Source organism: Amblyomma mixtum, chromosome 10, assembly GCF_055824585.1.
Source record: "Amblyomma mixtum isolate Tamu chromosome 10, ASM5582458v1, whole genome shotgun sequence".
NCBI lineage: Eukaryota > Metazoa > Arthropoda > Arachnida > Ixodida > Ixodidae > Amblyomma > Amblyomma mixtum.
This window is the reverse complement of record NC_143021.1, coordinates 99309988-99327103: the sequence shown is the minus strand read 5'-3', so window position 1 is coordinate 99327103 and position 17116 is coordinate 99309988. Positions and strand designations below refer to the sequence as shown.

Here is a 17116-nt window from a genome sequence, read left to right as displayed (position 1 = left end):
TATGCAAGATGACCCAACTTCTGGACATGTGGGATATTCGTGGACACTCCATAGTAGACAGGAGCGTCTCTATTGAACGTGGATGAGCGCAATGATGAAGATGCAGCCAATTATGTCCAGTGCCAGAGTCACAAACCTCCCACTGGAGCTGCTCCTGGTATACTTCACCCTGTCGCGCCGACAAAAACACCTTGTGAGAAATTCGGAATCGACCTGTAGGGCCCTTCTCCCAATTCGCACGATGGCAACCACTGCTTCATTGTCTGCGTGGATTAGCTCACTCTTTACTCTTAGACCCCCACAATTTTCGTGAAGAATTCTATCATATTGCTACCGGGACCTCCAAGAGTGGTGTAACTTACTGAGGCCGCCAGTTCACTGCCGACGTCGTCGAGGTACTCCTCCGTTTATGAGCACCTTGCTTCTGCCATTGGACCGCTTAACATCCTCAAACAAACTAGTTACCGAAGCGCACCAACAGAACACTCACCAATATGCTTTCAATGTACGTTGCTTCACATCGCAAGAACAGGGACTCTGTGTTACCTTCCTTCACATATGCTTTCAGCACTGCCATACATAAAAGAACAGACAGCAGTCCAATCTTTCTCCTTTATGCGCGTTCCCCTCGCCAGACTTTCAACACCATCCTCTCTTTCTTCACCGATGACGTCCTATCATAGCGCAGACTCTGTTTGTCTAAAGAGGCTTGCTGGCGGTTCGCCTGAGGAATCTAGCATCCCAAGACCGCCCAAAAGCTCGCTACGACGGCCACCATCGCTATGTTACCTACCTGTCTAGTGAATTCGACTGCCTTGGCGAGCGATAAGAAAACGCTGATTTTACCAGAGAGTGCTGGCACACTACACTGCTCCTTATCTCATCGTGGGACAACTCAGTGACCTGAATTACTGCACTGCGCATCTTACTGGCGTTGGTCGCCGTTCCACAACAACTTAAGTCACGCGCGTTGCCCGGCTTAAGCCCTGCATTTTTGTCACAGTGCCTGACTCACCCAGAGAGATTCGCCTGCGGAGGCAGAAAGTGTTACAGGCGTGACGACTCCGGGAGCTGGGACGAAGACTATGAAATAGCAGAGCATATTGGTTGTAATGGGCTAGTGCTTTCCAGCTAGTGGCTACCTGTCTCTGTGTGGCTGTGTCTCTAACTGTAATGTTTCGGACATTAGAATACATCCCGCTTCTCATTAACAGCTGTGCGATGGCGAGGAAGCAGCAGAAAAAAAGATTCTGCATACATTACACACTTTAACTAGACAGACATCAATCTCGACAGTCAATATACAAAGGTGACATGTTTCCGTTACAGTTTGTAGCGTTTAGAGAAAGGAAGAGTGCAGGGTGGGTTTGGGAACAAAAGTTGACTAACGACATCCTAGCCAGCGAGGAGATTGAATGGCCTTTAGGTGGGCCTGGTACGCGAAGGCAAGGTAACCGATGGTCGTCTAGAGTAACGCACATGATTTCCAGAGAAGGCAAACGCAGCAAGAGATTGTAGACAGTCTGGTGGGAAGTTGAAATTAAGAAGCTTGAAGGGATAAGTTGCGCGTGGCTGGCACAAAACATGGTCAGCTGAGGGGATATAGAAGAGGCCTCCTTACACTGGAGAGAGTGGAGATGATAAATTGAAGGCGGGCATCAGGAGGGCAGCGATTGCACCTCCGTACACCGATTATGCGCAGCTGCACTCTAATCACTTTAACAACTCCGAGAAAAACAAGCCCAGAAAGAAGAACAATATAGAAAATAGCACAAGATAGAATTCTTGTGCGCTTTGCAGTATCTGCTTCAAATCACAACTATTTTTCGCCTCACGTTCGCCAACCCTTTCAAACGGTGTCCCTAAAGATATTCGGCAAAGTGAGATAAATACGTGTAAATAGTCAGGGAAATTTAGACAACACTTGTATTCCTTTGTAGCCAGAGTTCTGGCACAACATACCAGCATATTACTCGTGCGACATTGTGCTCATCTTCACCTGGGGCTTTCTGAAATGTTTGCCAGCGGCTCAAGCTCAGCGGGAAATTTAGTGCAGCTTACCATGTCGCTAGTCTCACAGCTCTCTCCGCTGGCTCTTCAAAAGGGCGGGAGTAGCTATAGGTCACGCGCACAGGGCACTTGTTTGCACTTTTTTCCTTCCAGCCACTTGTGGCTCCTTTCAACCTAACTTGCGAGGAAGTAGTAAGTGTGCGCTGTGCTTCAGTATCCCTGGAAAGCTATAATTCTACTAAGCCAGGGGTTCTCAAACTGGGTTCCGCGGAACACAGGGGTTCCGCGGGCTGTCTTCTTGTGTTCCGCGAGAATCCTCACCGGCCCTGACCCGGCGGCTGATATGAGACTGGCTCTGAGTGCTACTGAGCCACGCTTTGACTTGCTCTTAAAAGGGAAGCAGTGCACCCATCACACATCACATTAGTATGTGTATTAATCTGTGCAATAAACATTTAACCTCTGCAACTTTCCCTTTGCGAAAATTCACTGGACAACATTGCTGGTAAGTGAAAGCGGAGGGGGGGGGGGGGGGTCCCTGGAACTTATTGAAGGCTTTTGGGGTTCCTGCAAGCAAAAAAGTTTGAGAACCCCTGTACTAAGCCAAGCTTGAGCTGTGTTTTATTACTGCCTGCGTTGCGCTGCCACCGTAAGTAGAGTGGCGCATCTAATAGCTAAGGCGTGCCACTTGCGTCATGCCGTAGCCCTGCTAGGAGAGAGCACCGACGAAAGGGCGCATAATCAAGCATTGAGTGCTACTAAAACGCTTACTGCGACACCAGAAATGCAAAAGGAGACAAACGAGCAATAAAGGGAAACGAATAAAAAATATAAAAAAATTAATCATTGATACGGCTACACTTCTTGAGATAAATATTATTCAACTATTAAACTCTTTCCTTCCATACCATCCATTTATTCTGCAGTAATGCTACAGGAGCCGTATTGACACTTATGACAAATTTCTTTGCAATGCAGAACGCTCACAAATTAGGCTGGATCAAACATTACCTTCTCATTACAACAGCGATTTTTCTGAAACCGTAGGCGGAGGGGGATCGCAAGCCATTTGATCAAGGGAGTATGGGTATTTCTGGGCGAGCTTCCATGTATGCTCTGCGCGCATTTAGACGACATAGTCCTTTTGTGCCTTCAGCCTCTCACTTATGCATAAGGAGCCGCAGGTCTCCTTTAGCTTTTCAGGAGGACACAGGGGCGCAATAAAAGACACGGACATAGAAGTAGACAGGGACGAGCGCTTACTATTGTCACCTTGTAGTGACGGCAGTCCAGCGGTCAGGAAGACACCAGAAATACTTGCAAACGAAACTCTTTATTTGGGCTGACTTGCGCCCGCAAAAGAACTGACTAACTCGGTGGCGGCGTAAGCAACAAGCGTGCTCGCCAATCGTCGAACTACGAATGTCCGCCGCTCGCGGCATCGCTCAATTTAAAGCCGGCAAGGAAACTTCCAGATAACAAGACAAGATCATCTACAGAAATCTGGAAAAACCTAGATGCAGCCTTTCATGGCTGCGATCAATCGAGATTAGTGTGGTCGCTTCTCGCGTCACGAACAAAAGTGATAACAACCCTTTCCTGCAGCCTTGAGCGTGAACGAAGAAACACTACAATAATACGTGGCATTACCCCCCTTGCAAAGAAGCATCGTCTCGATGCTTTAAAATGAAAATAAACACGGAGAATGAAACTTCGAGTCCTTTAGCGTTCATAATATGGCTTCAGGCGTACGACATGTACGACTTCCGGGCGTGGGCGGCGTCGTTGAGATGCTGTCGTGCCGTCGGGGATGACTTCATAGTCGAGGTCACCGATTCGACGGAGAACCCTGTACGGGCCAAAGTAGCGTCGCAGCAACTTTTCGCTCAATCCACGGCGGCGAACTGGCGTCCATATCCAAACCCGATCACCTGGCTTGTAATGCGTGTCTCGTCGGCGCAGATTGTAGCGTTGGGCGTCGGTGTGCTGCTGGTCTTGAATGCGAAGCCGCGCAAGTCTTCTGGCTTCCTCGGCGCGATGAAGGTAGGCGGCGACGTCGAGGTTGTCTTCTTCGGAAACGTGCGGGAGCATTGCGTCGAGTGTTGTCGTGGGCTTCCTGCCGTATACCAGCTGGAATGGAGTAAACCTGGTTGTCTCCTGGGCGGCAGTATTATAGGCGAAGATCACGTAGGGCAGAATAGAGCCCCACGTCTTGTGTTCGGCGTCGATGTACATGGAGAGCATGTCTGCGATGGTCTTGTTCAGACGCTCTGTGAGTCCGTTGGTTTGCGGATGATAGGCAGTGGTCCTCCGATGGCTTGTCTGGCTGTAGTTTAAAATGGCTTGCGTCAGCTCCGCTGTAAACGCCGTTCCTCTGTCTGTGATGAGCACTTCCGGGGCGCCGTGTCGCAAGAGAATTTCTTCGACAAAAAATTTTGCGACTTCTGTTGCGGTACCACTAGGCAACGCTTTTGCTTCGGCGTAGCGGGTCATGTAGTCGGTGGCCACGATGATCCACTTGTTTCCTGATGAAGAGGTCGGAAAGGGGCCGAGGAGGTCCATCCCTATTTGCTGAAAGGGCTTAGTTGGCGGTGGTATGGGGTTCAGAAGTCCGGCTGGTCTAGTCGGAGGCGTTTTGCGTCGCTGGCACTCACGGCACGTTTTCACGTAATGGGAAACGTCGGTAACTAGCCGTGGCCAATAGTACTTCTCCTGGACGCGGTGCAACGTGCGAGTAATCCCGAGATGTCCTGCAGTCGGCTCATCATGACATGCCTGCATAATTTCTTGCCTGAGATTTTTGGGCACGACAAGAAGATGCACTGTCCTGTTCGGCGCGGAGTTCTTCTTCAGGAGGTCATTATTGTGAAGGACGAAGGACGACAGTTGCCGCTAGAACCCTCGGGGAGGCGATGCGGTCTTGTCTTTAAGATAATCAACTAGGCTTTGCAAGTCAGGATCCGAGTGCTGCTGCTGCGCGAAACTGCTGGCGCTTACCGGTCCTAAGAAAGCGTCGTCGTCTCCCTCTTCGGGTGCTGCGTCGACAGGAGCTCGTGACAAGCAGTCTGCATCGGAATGCTTGCGGCCAGATTTGTAGACTACCGTTATGTCGAATTCTTGAAGACGCAGGCTCCAACGAGCAAGGCGGCCGGAGAGATCTTTCAAATTGGTCAGCCAGCACAGAGCATGGTGATCGCTCACAACCATGAATGGTCGTCCGTATAGGTAGGGGCGAAATTTGGACGTGGCCCAAATAATGGCGAGACATTCTTTCTCTGTCGTCGAGTAGTTGGCTTCGGCTCTCGACAGTGAACGGCTAGCGTACGCGATAACTTTCTCCTGTCTGCCATTTTTCTGAACGAGGACCGCTCCTAAGCCCACCCCGCTTGCATCGGTATGAACTTCGGTTTCGGCGTTTTCATCAAAGTGCCCGAGCACAGGAGGGGACTGTAAGCGGCGCTTCAGCTCGTTGAAAGCTTCCTCTTGTGGCCTTTCCCATTTAAAAGGCACGTCAGCCTTGGTAAGTTGGGTCAAATGTTCAGCGATGCGCGAAAAGTTCTTGACGAATCGCCGGTAATAAGCGCACAATCCAAGGAATCTGCGTATAGCCTTCTTGTCATTAGGCTGTGGAAACTCTGCGATCGCAGCCGTCTTCTGGGGGTCTGGGCGAACTCCATCCTTGCTTACGACGTGACCAAGGAACAGCAGCTCCTCGTAGGCGAAGTGGCACTTCTCTGGTTTCAGTGTCAGGCCTGAAGACTTGATCGTTTCCAGCACTATCCGAAGCCTTTTGAGGTGGTCTTCAAAGCTTGAGGAGAAGACAACAACGTCATCTAAGTAGACTAGGCAAATCTGCCACTTCAAGCCTGCGAGCACCGTATCCATTACTCGCTGAAACGTCGCTGGGGCAGAGCAGAGGCCGAATGGCATCACCTTGAACTCGAAGAGTCCGTCTGGCGTGATGAACGCAGTCTTCTCGCGATCTCTTTCGTCGACTTCAATTTGCCAGTAGCCGCTCTTCCGGTCCATCGATGAGAAGTACTTAGCGTTGCACAGCCGGTCCAGTGTATCGTCGATGCGGGGGAGGGGGTGGACATCCTTCTTCGTAATGTTGTTCAGGAGGCGGTAATCGACGCAAAAGCGAAGGGTGTCGTCTTTCTTTTTCACTAGGACGACCGGTGCTGCCCAGGGGCTCCTCGATGGCTGTATGACGTCGTCACGAAGCATTTCCTCAACTTGCTGGCGGATAGCTTGGCCTTCTAGCGGCGATACGCGGTAGGGGCTCTGTCGCAGTGGTCGTGCGTGTTCGTCTGTGACAATGCGGTGCTTGGCAAGCCGGGTTCGTCGCACATTCGATGCTGATGAGAAGCAATCGGTGTACCTTTGAAGAAGACTGCGTATTTGGTCTTGTCTGCTCTGGGGTAATGCCGGGTTGATGTCGAACGTGGGTTGATGTCCTTGGTCAGATGGTTCTGCGGGTTGGTCGGGTAGGGCAAATACATCTCTGATGTCTGCCAGCTCGTCGAGGAAAGCGATCGTCGTACCTTTGTTTAGATGCTGGTATTCTTCCGTGAAGTTGGTTAGCAGCACCTGGGCTTGGCCATTTCGGATTTCGGCGACTCCCCTCGCGACGCCCAATCCTCGATCCAGGAGTAACTGGGTGTTCCCCTCGATAACGCCTACGGCATTTTCGATGTCTCCGGTACCTATGCAGACGAGAACACTTGATCGGGGCGGCACGCTCAATGGTTCATCGAGGACGTTTAAGGCAACGTGATGGGTCGCGCCCGTCGCAACAGGTATGGCTTTTTCCGTGGAAAGCTTGGTCGACTTAGATCGCAGATCGATGATCGCCCGATGTTCGTTCAGGAAGTCCATTCCCAAAATCACGTCTCTCGAGCATTGCTGTAGGATCAGGAAGGTTGTCGCATAGGTTCTCCCATTTACAGTAACTCTCGCGGTGCAGCGTCCTGACGGCGTAAAAAGGTTGCCACCTGCGGTGCGGATCAGCGGGCCATCCCAGGTTGTTGTTACCTTCCTGAGTCGGACAGCGAGTGGGCCACTTATGACAGAGTAGTCAGCTCCCGTGTCGACCAAGGCAGTAACCGCGTGACCGTCGACCGTAACTTCAAGGTCACTTGTTCGCGTTCTCGTATTGTACGTTGTCTTCGGTGTCCGATCTCGGCTTCGTCGAGTAGTGGGGCTGCGGTGGGCGTACTGCGAGGTTACTTCACTGGGCAGCGGTAAGAGCTTGAAGTCTGGCCGCGTAGTCGTCGTCGGTGTCGTCGTCGTCGGTGTCGTCGTCGTAGTTGAGGCATGGTCTTGAGTACTCGCCGATGGAGGATCTTTCTCATTGCGCTTAGAAGCAACCTCACCTCCAGAGGCTGCTTTATTTAGTTTAACTTTCGGGGGCTGGGGGAGCGTCCGCGCACGGCGTAACCTCGGCTAGGAGATACAAAGCGCGAGGACGATGTTGACGGAGAACGTGATAGGCGGCTCGGCGATGAGTATTCTTCCCGACGTAAAAACCCCTCGATTTCGGCTGGTCGCTGGCCGGGTCGGGGTCGTGGAGCGTCGTAGGAGAACCCTCGGATGCCCAGTCTTCTGTATGGGCAGTGCCGGAGGACGTGACCGGCTTCGCCACAGTGGAAGCATAGTGGGCGGCGCTTGTCGGGAGTTCTCCACTCGTCGCATTTCCTCGGCTGCGCGCGTCGCTCGTAGGACGGGCGGGTTGGGGCGAGTGGGCGGCGGTCCAACGCAGCTGGCTGAGGGCGATAGGGGCTTGATTCCCGTCGTTGAGGAGCAGGACGGCGCACAGCTGCGGCGTAAGCCATGGCTGGGGGCTGCAGAGGCTGCGTGGGTGTCGGCGTCACACCCAAGGCCTGTTGAACCTCGTCCCGGATGACGTCAGTGAGCGATGAAAGTTGCGGCTGCGTTCCCGTTGGCAGCAATCGTCGGAGCTCCTCTCGCACAACTTCACGTATAACCTCCCGCAGGTTATCGTTGTTAGCGGTATCCATGCAGCTTGCTGACAGAAAGCGCTGCTGGCGGTCATACTGGCGGGCTCGGGCGTCAAGAGTTTTCTCCATTGTGGATGCCTCTTGTACGAATTCCGCGACGGTTTTCGATGGGTTGCGAACGAGGCCGGCAAATAGTTGCTCTTTAACTCCTCGCATAAGCAACTTCACCTTCTCTTCTTCCTTCATGCTCGCGTCGGCACGCCGGAAGAGACGCTTCATTTCCTCAGTGTACACAGCAACGGTCTCGTTTGGGTGTTGTATGCGAGACTGTAGCAGCTGCTGGGCTCTCTCCTTTCGCACGACGTTCGTGAAGGTCTTTAGAAGCTGCTCCTTGAAGGTTTCCCAGTTCGTAAGGTTAGCTTCCTCATTCTCAAACCAGACTTTTGCTGGTCCCTCCAAGGCGAAGAAGACGTACCTAAGTTTTGTGGCATCGTCCCAGTTGTTCAAGATAGCCACACGGTCGAACTGCTCCAGCCATTCTTCGGGGTCGGCGCCAGGCGAAGCGTCGAAGGTTGGTGGCACCCGGGGCTGGTGAAGAATGATCGGAGTCGTCGTCTGGGGCAAGCTCATGGTAGACGTTGCGGCTGGCTTCCGCTTCCGGGTAGGGTCCGGCAGATTCGCGAACTCTGGTGCGTCCCCTTGCAGGCGTCGGCTAGCGCGGTGGACTGGACTCAGGTCCTGCGGTTGATGACTCAGAGGGCTGGCGTCACGGCTTGTAGGGGGTGTCCGGTACATGGAAGGCTACCCAGCACCTCCACCAGATGCCACGTTGTAGTGACGGCAGTCCAGCGGTCAGGAAGACACCAGAAATACTTGCAAACGAAGCTCTTTATTTGGGCTGACTTGCGCCCGCAAAAGAACTGACTCACTCGGTGGCGGCGTAAGCAACAAGCGTGCTCGTCAATCGTCGAACTACGAATGTCCGCCGCTCGCGGCATCGCTCAATTTAAAGCCGGCAAGGAAACTTCCAGATAACAAGACAAGATCATCTACAGAAATCTGGAAAAACCTAGATGCAGCCTTTCATGGCTGCGATCAATCGAGATTAGTGTGGTCGCTTCTCGCGTCACGAACAAAAGTGATAACAACCCTTTCCTGCAGCCTTGAGCGTGAACGAACAAACACTACAATAATACGTGGCACTATCAACAGGCTTTATTTGACGTAGCCTGTTGATAGTAAGCGCTCGTCCCTGTCTACTTCTATGTCCGTGTCTTTTACTGCGCCCCTGTGTCCTCCTGAAAAGTTATGAACCAACACGCCCAAATACAAGTACTTCTCCTTTATCTGTTCGCATGTACCTCATGCTCGCTGATCATCTCGGACGCAAAAAATATATTTCGGAGCTGCGACAACATTTGAACGCTTCTTGAAACTCGGCTGTGATTGGGTGAGAATGCCATCGACGCCGCCATGCACATCTTGCCAGTGACTCAGATACCCAGTGGTTACCCCTTCACTTTCAGTAGCGGCCTGCCATGAAATAATATTAGTTTACTGTAGCAATATCTGCTCCCGCTATGTTATTAATCGGAATAACTGAACTGCCGTCGATAGAATTTGTTCGGTGAGAATAACAAGGAAGTTACTCGTACAGTGAAGGTGCTACTTCCAGAAAAGGCTGCTGAGCCATGAGTGGAAGGGTTGAATGACACTTAGAAAAGCTCTGCCATGGCATTTACGAAATTGTTTCCGTGCAAAATTTGTGAGAACTGCCCCAGCAAAGAAGCGACATGTGAGTGAACAAGAGCAAGTTACTGGACGACGCAATGGACACCTTTTATGAAATGTTGAGCACAAACGTGAGAACAGAAAGCGCGACTGGTAAATGCGAATTTTAAGATTTTCCTCTGAGAAGCTACGCGTTTACTTCCACACTTATTACTGATTTCTATTTCTTCCTTGAGATGGGTATCTGTCCCGCCTGAGACCATCGTGGCTCCCTGTTTAAGAGAGAGATTACGGCAATTTATTTATTCGATAAAATTGTGGCCTGCGATTCATGAACTGCTCTCGATTCCTTTGTAGCTAAATACTGGAATCAAGCACACACTACAGTTTAAAGCGGAAATGTATTTTTGGCCACCAGTTCACGGTTTTTCGGTTCATAGTAAAGCGTCTCGATTTCAGTCGGGGCCCTGCTGTGGCTGGTTACACTTACATAGTCTGTTTACACGAAGGGTACCAAATCATCATGACTGGAGCTCGACAAGTTTCAACGAAGAATGTCATCTAATTTGTCTTTATCTGGGAAGTGCTGTGTCAATCTGCTAAACGTTACTGAATAATGCTGACCGCTATTGAGGTCGTCACGGTTAGTGTTATGTCGTATATCGGAGGAATAGTCCTGTATTTTCTCGTGCATGTGCTGAAGGCTCAACCGCCATGTGTCCGCACTGTTAAAAATGTGGCCTAAGAGGCGAGCGGTGACAAGAGTCGCTGGGACAGGCGCACGACAGGTGATCTTTATGCGTTGGTTATTTTCACCCGTGACGGCGTTTCACAAGCAGTGTAGAGGAAAAAATAAAAAGACAAAATAAGTAACCAATGTTACCCAAAACCGCACTTATTTGCTAGTGTTTATTTCCTGCGGCTTGCTGCTGCTAAAGTGGAACACACAATAGTTTTCGCGCATGTGAAACGTTAACGTCTCCGCTCTTGAGACGCGATAAACGCAAATAGATTTTCACTTCACATTGAGTCTATGCACAGTGCATTGCCTAAAGGTTTAATTTCTGGTAAGGTGTCCCGGAAATGCATTTCTTGAGAAAAAAGCTTCAAGGATTCGAAATAATTCTCAAATTGTTTCTTTCGTATGTAAAACTCTCTCCATGTTATGAACAGAGAAGGGTTAGAATATCATATGCAGGTATGCCTTGGAAACAACACGTCTGCGCTGATTGAAGTATTGAAGGCATTTTCGTTCACACGCAGAAATAATTTCGTTTTCATGCTACAGCATTCAGCATGCAACTGCAGCGCTTCGAGCGACCGCTCCATCCCAAGTGTGGAGGCGCTCTCGGAAAAGACCGTGGACAATCTGGCGTCAAGGCTCGCCAGAATGGACTCAGCGTGCAAAAAATACAGCGAAACGCTCCGTTTACGTCATACTCGAGGCCGCCAAGAGGTCTCAAAGGAACCTAATTGCACGTGGAGAACGTGTTCTCTCTATGTGGTGAAGCCACATCATTTCGCGTTTTGTTCGGTGCCGAAGGCAGCAACATCCAGTCTCAAGTCACTCGTTTTGAAAGCCGACAAGGGCTTGAGTTGGAATCAAACAGCGGACAGCATTTTCATGGAATTCCGGAGAAAACATCGCGTCGTCCTTCCCGGGGCCTACTGGAGAGACAAGCTTGGGTCCAATTACACCAAGGTGATCATCGTACGGCATCCGTTCGAAAGACTGGTCTCGGCATATTTGAATAAAGTCAGGACTACCAATCCTTCCGTGCGGGGAGCCATGCAGATGTACAAAGCAGGATTCGTAGGCAGCGGACCAAACGGGACATTCACGTTCGCAGAGTTTGTAGAGAAGATATTGAACAAGCCCGTGACTTCCTGGGACCCTCACTGGACACCCTACACGTCCCGATGCCAGCCCTGCACCATGAGGTAACTCCTTCCTTGCTTTCGTTGTAAAAATATGCTAGCGTAGCGTTTACATGGTAATTAGCACTGTTAGAAACCAGCGTCTAATGAAAAGATATTTCTTTTTATCTTCACTTTTCAAGTAAAATTCTGGAGCGGGTTTTAGAACTATGGTTACTTTAAGCACAATACATAAAGTCTAATTGCATGAGGGAGATTGGTTTCTAGGATGACTGAGAAATTGAAAGGTTCATGGATAATCAACCTGTCTCATATTCGGCTTTCAAATTTTACTTTCCGTGGTGCCCCAGTGATCATCGCTTTCCGCTACTACGCCGGAGTTCCCGGTTGCGACCCCGACCGCGGCAGCCGCGTTTCGATGAAGGTGAAACACAAAAGGCGCCGGTGTGCTGAGCGATGCCAGAGCAGTTAGAGATCACCAGGTGGTCGAAATTATTCCCAAGCCCTCCGTTACGGTACTACTTTCTTCTGTTGTTCTTTCACAGGATTTTTATGCCTTCCTTTACGGCGCGGCCCAGCTGTCCGCACAGGTGTGAGACATGCTGCGCCATTTATTTTCCTCAGAAACTAGTTATTATTGTCATTAATAATATTATACTTATTTACCACGACTGTTTAGTGTCTTCAGTGTTTATTTCCTTCAAATGAAATGGTCACAGATGTATGCGTAAAGAAATACAGTAGGCACGGTGTGTTTTATACATCCAGTTCTTTCTTTCACTGGTCTTATTTTAATTTAAATTCTTTAAATTTCTTTTATTGCTCGCCTCTTTTTACTTTTAGAAACTGTCTAAACCTTCGTTATGATTATGTTGATTTTACCAAATATACTGTAAATACCATGGGTGACTTTAAATTCCCAGGGTTAGCCTGGTTGACTAGTGTCCGCGTTCCAATAAGCTGTGAGGTTCGGGTAAAATGTAACCACCTGCTTTGCGCAGCTCCAACTAAAAAAATTGCCTTCCTCACTCAAAAAAAAGCCTGTTGGATTGGTTTTTGACAAACTCCATCAATTCCACTATCTCGGAACCTCTACCAGTGCTGGCGCCGATCTATGTTGGCACCGCCCATGTGAGGATGTTGTTGAATCTTCAAATGTACTTAACCTGACTACGTTAATGGAGAATTAAGGGGGACTACGGCAATGGGAACTAAGTCAGTGGGGACTACTTAGGACGGCGTAGATACTTGGAAAATGCTGATTGGGAAAACGCAGTTTTTTCCAGAAATGTGGGCCCCTAGAGCTGCTCAAAAGATCACCCACAGAATTGCAACTGCAATGCGCTCATGCATTCCTAAAAATGTGCTAAAAGGATCAAGGTATCCGCAATGGTTCTCTGCCTATTTGAGGAAAAGATGCGCAAAAAACTGCGTTGTCGTCGATGGTATCGTCTGATATCACTTCTTGAGTGGTATACAAGATACAGTGCTGATCGATCGGGCGAAAAACGCCTTTACCTCGATGCGTAATAGGGGAAAAAGACCCTAAACAAGAAATAGTCATGCGTTTCCGAAAATGTTGGCAACCGTGAGGCCGTCTGTAATAAATTTGCAGATTATTTAGCTAAAGTTTATGCCGAAGCTCCACTCGCCCCAGAAGTTACTCCTTCCTGAACGAAACGATTCTTTCCTTCGTATTGAGAGGGTTGATTTTAGAGAGGTAGAAGCAGCTGTACGCGCCCTACCAAACACAATATCTTGATGTGCTTACGATATTACGATGTTTGTATAGTAGGCTTCGTCGGAGTTCTTACTCCTGTTTTAGCCCACGTTTATAATTTATCCTTGCTCCGTCGAGAATTTCCATTCTGCCGGAAGCTATCGCTAGTTGTGCCAATACATAAAAAGGAAGCTTGACCGACGGGTGTTAAACTATAGGCCAATTTCTCTGTTGTTATCTCTGTCGAACGTGTTTCTCATACCTGTTTACGCTTCTTTTTGAAGAATAAGCCGAACAATGAGCAACACGGCTTTTTACGTGGCCGGCCTGTAGATACTAATCTGGTTTATTTTCTAAATTACGTTGCCTAAGTAGTTTCAATGAAGAAAGAGGTCCACGCCTTATAGTTTGATTTAGGAAAGCAATTTTCATAGTTAGCCATTCGTTGCTGCTAGAAAAATAGCGATTCTACGAGCTATCGCACATATCATCACGTTATCCTTTGAGCTGTGGTGTACTGCAGGAGTCAAAGCTGTTCCCGTTATTATTCGATATGTTTGCGAACGATGTTAAAGATTGTATCAAGCATTCTAAAATAATACAATTTCCTGGTGATTTAAAACATTTCAGACTGTCAATTCACTGCTTCACTGCAAAGTTCAGCACAAAAAATATCACCTGCGTAAAAGAATGATGCAGGCGAAATGCTGTAACACTAATTTCTAACAGAATATGTCAATCTCTTTAACACGCCAAAACAACCAATTCTCTTTATTTACACCGCTCATACTGATACAATACAGCGTGGTAATATTGTTCGTGCCCTAGGAGTATATATTGATTTTCAAGTCAACGTTGAGGCCCAAGTTAATTATTTAACCCGCTCGAGTGTTCGTACTTTAGGGGACCGTCGGACGCTTAACTAAGCAATTTAAATCCGAAGACTGTTTTCTTATTCTCTACAAGTCACTGATTCTCCAGAAATTGGAATTCTAAAGCGCTGTCTGGAACTCTGACATCTCTACAGTGCACAATGACCCAACGCGTCAAAAGGAGGTCGGTACGTATCCTATATGACCGATAAATGGGGCGACCATAGTATTTCTATTATGGTCGTTTACTGTCTCAACTGATTCTTCTTCCACTGCATGTCAACAAGGCATGAACTCCATGATTGTTCATTCGTACAGAAGTACTTGCAAGGAAAAATAATTTTCCGTGAACTAACATCAGCACTTAAACCCATAGCGCCCAGGCAAAATGCAAGAAGCCATCGTGTATTTTATGCTCAAAACCGCAGATGTCGCTCTCCCTCACTTTGCATTCAGTACATGCTTACTACATATATATTGTCGAAAAATGCAATGGTGGACAGTTTTATCTTTCACAGTTAAATATGGGTGATCTAGCGTCCTCGTGCTCATGGCACTTCCTATTTCGCCTACACATCGTGCATGATTGAATGCGCAGTGATGCACCACACCCCAGATAGGAATGATATTTGTGGCACAGAAAAATTACTAGGAACTTCAGCGGCTAAAGTGGTGAAAGGCGAAAGCCTGAGTGCTGCATTCTGCTACCCGATTGTTCACTTCCCATTTTGTTGGTGCATTAATTAACTGCTCATTAATGACGCTTAAGCTTCGCCTTTAGGAGTGGAACGCGACAGCGTGTTGCAGAGCTGCCAGGGAGACCACGGAACGCCACCATCCGTTCGGCGCGATCCTTGCCCTTTGTACGCAACGCTTTTTGAGGAAAGGAAATGGCGCTGGAATTCTCTGTCATCTCGGTGGACACCTGAGCCGCACTGTACGGGAAGGGAGGAAGTGTGAGGGAAAGAAGAAAGAGGGGCCGTAATGAAGAAAGTGAAAATTGTATTTGAGGAAAGGAAATTACGCATTCACTGTCTCACATATCTCAGTAGACACTAGACGAAAATTGTATTTGAGGAAAGGAAGTTGCGCAGTAACTGTCTCACATATTTTGGTGGACACCCGTCAAAATTCGCGCATGGTGACGTCACGACAATTTGGACCAATCAGAAACGCGGACAAATACGACTTGCTCGTCGGTAAATTGCTTTTTGAGGAAAGGAAATGTGTCTCGCATATCTCGGTGGACACCTAAACCTCCTCGTAACGGGAAGGAAGATGGGAGTGAACGAAGATACCGTATTCACTAGACGCACCTTTGTTCATTCCAAACCATCGAGTTGGCATGGCGGAGTGGTAGCGTGCTCGACTCGCACTGCGGAGACCGGGGTTCGATTCCCAAGCTCGGCCAATTTCTTACTCAGTTTTATTTATTTATCTGGTCTGACTAGAAAGGTTAATTGGACTAATTGGTTAAGCAAGCAATTAATTAAACTAAGTCAAACTTCCTTGGAGCATCACTATACGATCCCTTTAATTGGTTGCATGGTTAGTAGCCGAAGTACAATTGGCACCGTTTGAAATTCGCGCACTGTGTCATCACGACCGTTTCGACCAACTGAAAAGCGTGACATTTTCTGTCGACAGCTCCTGCTTACAACGATGAGGCATTAAAAGCCTCCGCCTTAAAAGTATGCAAAGAAATGAAGAAATAGTGGGGGAGAGGGGGGCGGAGCACTTAGCGCATGTGTGAGTATTTTATGTGCTCGAAGGAAGGAAACAAAACATTTCAGGGTGCTAACTGTGAAACCTATCGCGAAGTGCCATACACATAGCAGTAGCTGTAGTATTGACCATTCGGAATCGGCGAGATGCTCAGAACCTTAAGTACTCCTACGTAGACAGGATATAACTGATAAAAGATCATTACTAACCTTAAGTACTGCTACGTAGACAGGAGATCACTGCTAAAAAATCACTACTACGTCGTGGCCACGCGCACATAGCTAGTGCGCCACACCCTAGGCAAAGTTCGCCATGTTGTTTGACTGCGAAGTTACCGAAATATGAACATTTTACTGCGTAGCGCAGCAACACCTTTCGGACCAGCGCAGTTCCAGCCGCAGCAGTTATAAGAAGTCGCCAGCGGCGACGCTGTTCATCAGTCGCTTTGTGCAAGGTACGCTCATGGCGCCGAGGCGGAGCGCCCGTTCAGAGCGGTAGTGGCCAACTAGCGCAGATTATCTTCAATAGTAGCGGGTAACTACCTAATAGATTTTTTCACTACACGCACAGGCTTAAAAAATCGTGTATGCGCAACGAGACAGATTTTACCGCCCTTAACATTAACATACAAGTAAATTTCAAGTTCTCTATCTTCCTTCCTCGCACCAGAGGTGCCCCGCCAGAGACGGTTTGTAGAACTGAAGACTGCAGATTGATCTTCGCACCAGGGGTGCCCCGCAAGAGACGGTCTCGCAATGAGTTGAGACGCAGGGATAAAAAAAAGGAATACTTGAAGTTTTATATACAAATATTTACAGCATATACAAGTTAAGGCACTAGAGACAAATTAAACAGCAAAGAGATACATAACAACAAAAAGGTGGAACTGGCTAACACTAGGGGAGGCCCCTACTCGGCATAGCCGAAGATGCATAGCATCTCACCTTAGCTCAGAACGTCGCTTCCGGCTCCAGGGCCCGGTTTTAAAGCCCTAAAGGCCCGGCCCACATTTGGTAGCTTCCAATCATGTTACACTGCTCACATCATTGGTTTACTGAGAGCATGGCCAGCCCTCCATCTTCCGTAGGGCAAAACGCCCTTTCCATCGCAAAATAAAAGTAAAAACAAACACAAATACACATTCGTGCCAGCACGTGCGCGAATCGGTAACGCGGGGCGGGGGGACACCCGTAGTTCCCGGCGCGTTCAAAGAAAGGAGA

General features: G+C 48.7%; 1 protein-coding gene across 2 annotated transcripts in view; it reads left to right on the top strand.

The window, feature by feature from the left end:
- LOC149326519 (carbohydrate sulfotransferase 11-like) overlaps window positions 1-17116 on the top strand; it is a 58764-nt gene that overhangs the window by 7182 nt on the left and 34466 nt on the right. Inside the window, exons 1-2 of one of the 2 annotated variants that reach the window (XM_089563893.1) lie at window positions 10236-10489; window positions 10990-11642. In XM_089563893.1, the coding sequence (XP_089420019.1) occupies window positions 10436-10489; window positions 10990-11642 (707 nt within the window). In that variant the 5' untranslated portion in view covers window positions 10236-10435. Of the gene's footprint in view, window positions 1-10235; window positions 10490-10989; window positions 11643-17116 lie in introns of those variants that run through there. The other variant, XM_089563892.1, reaches the window with a different exon arrangement.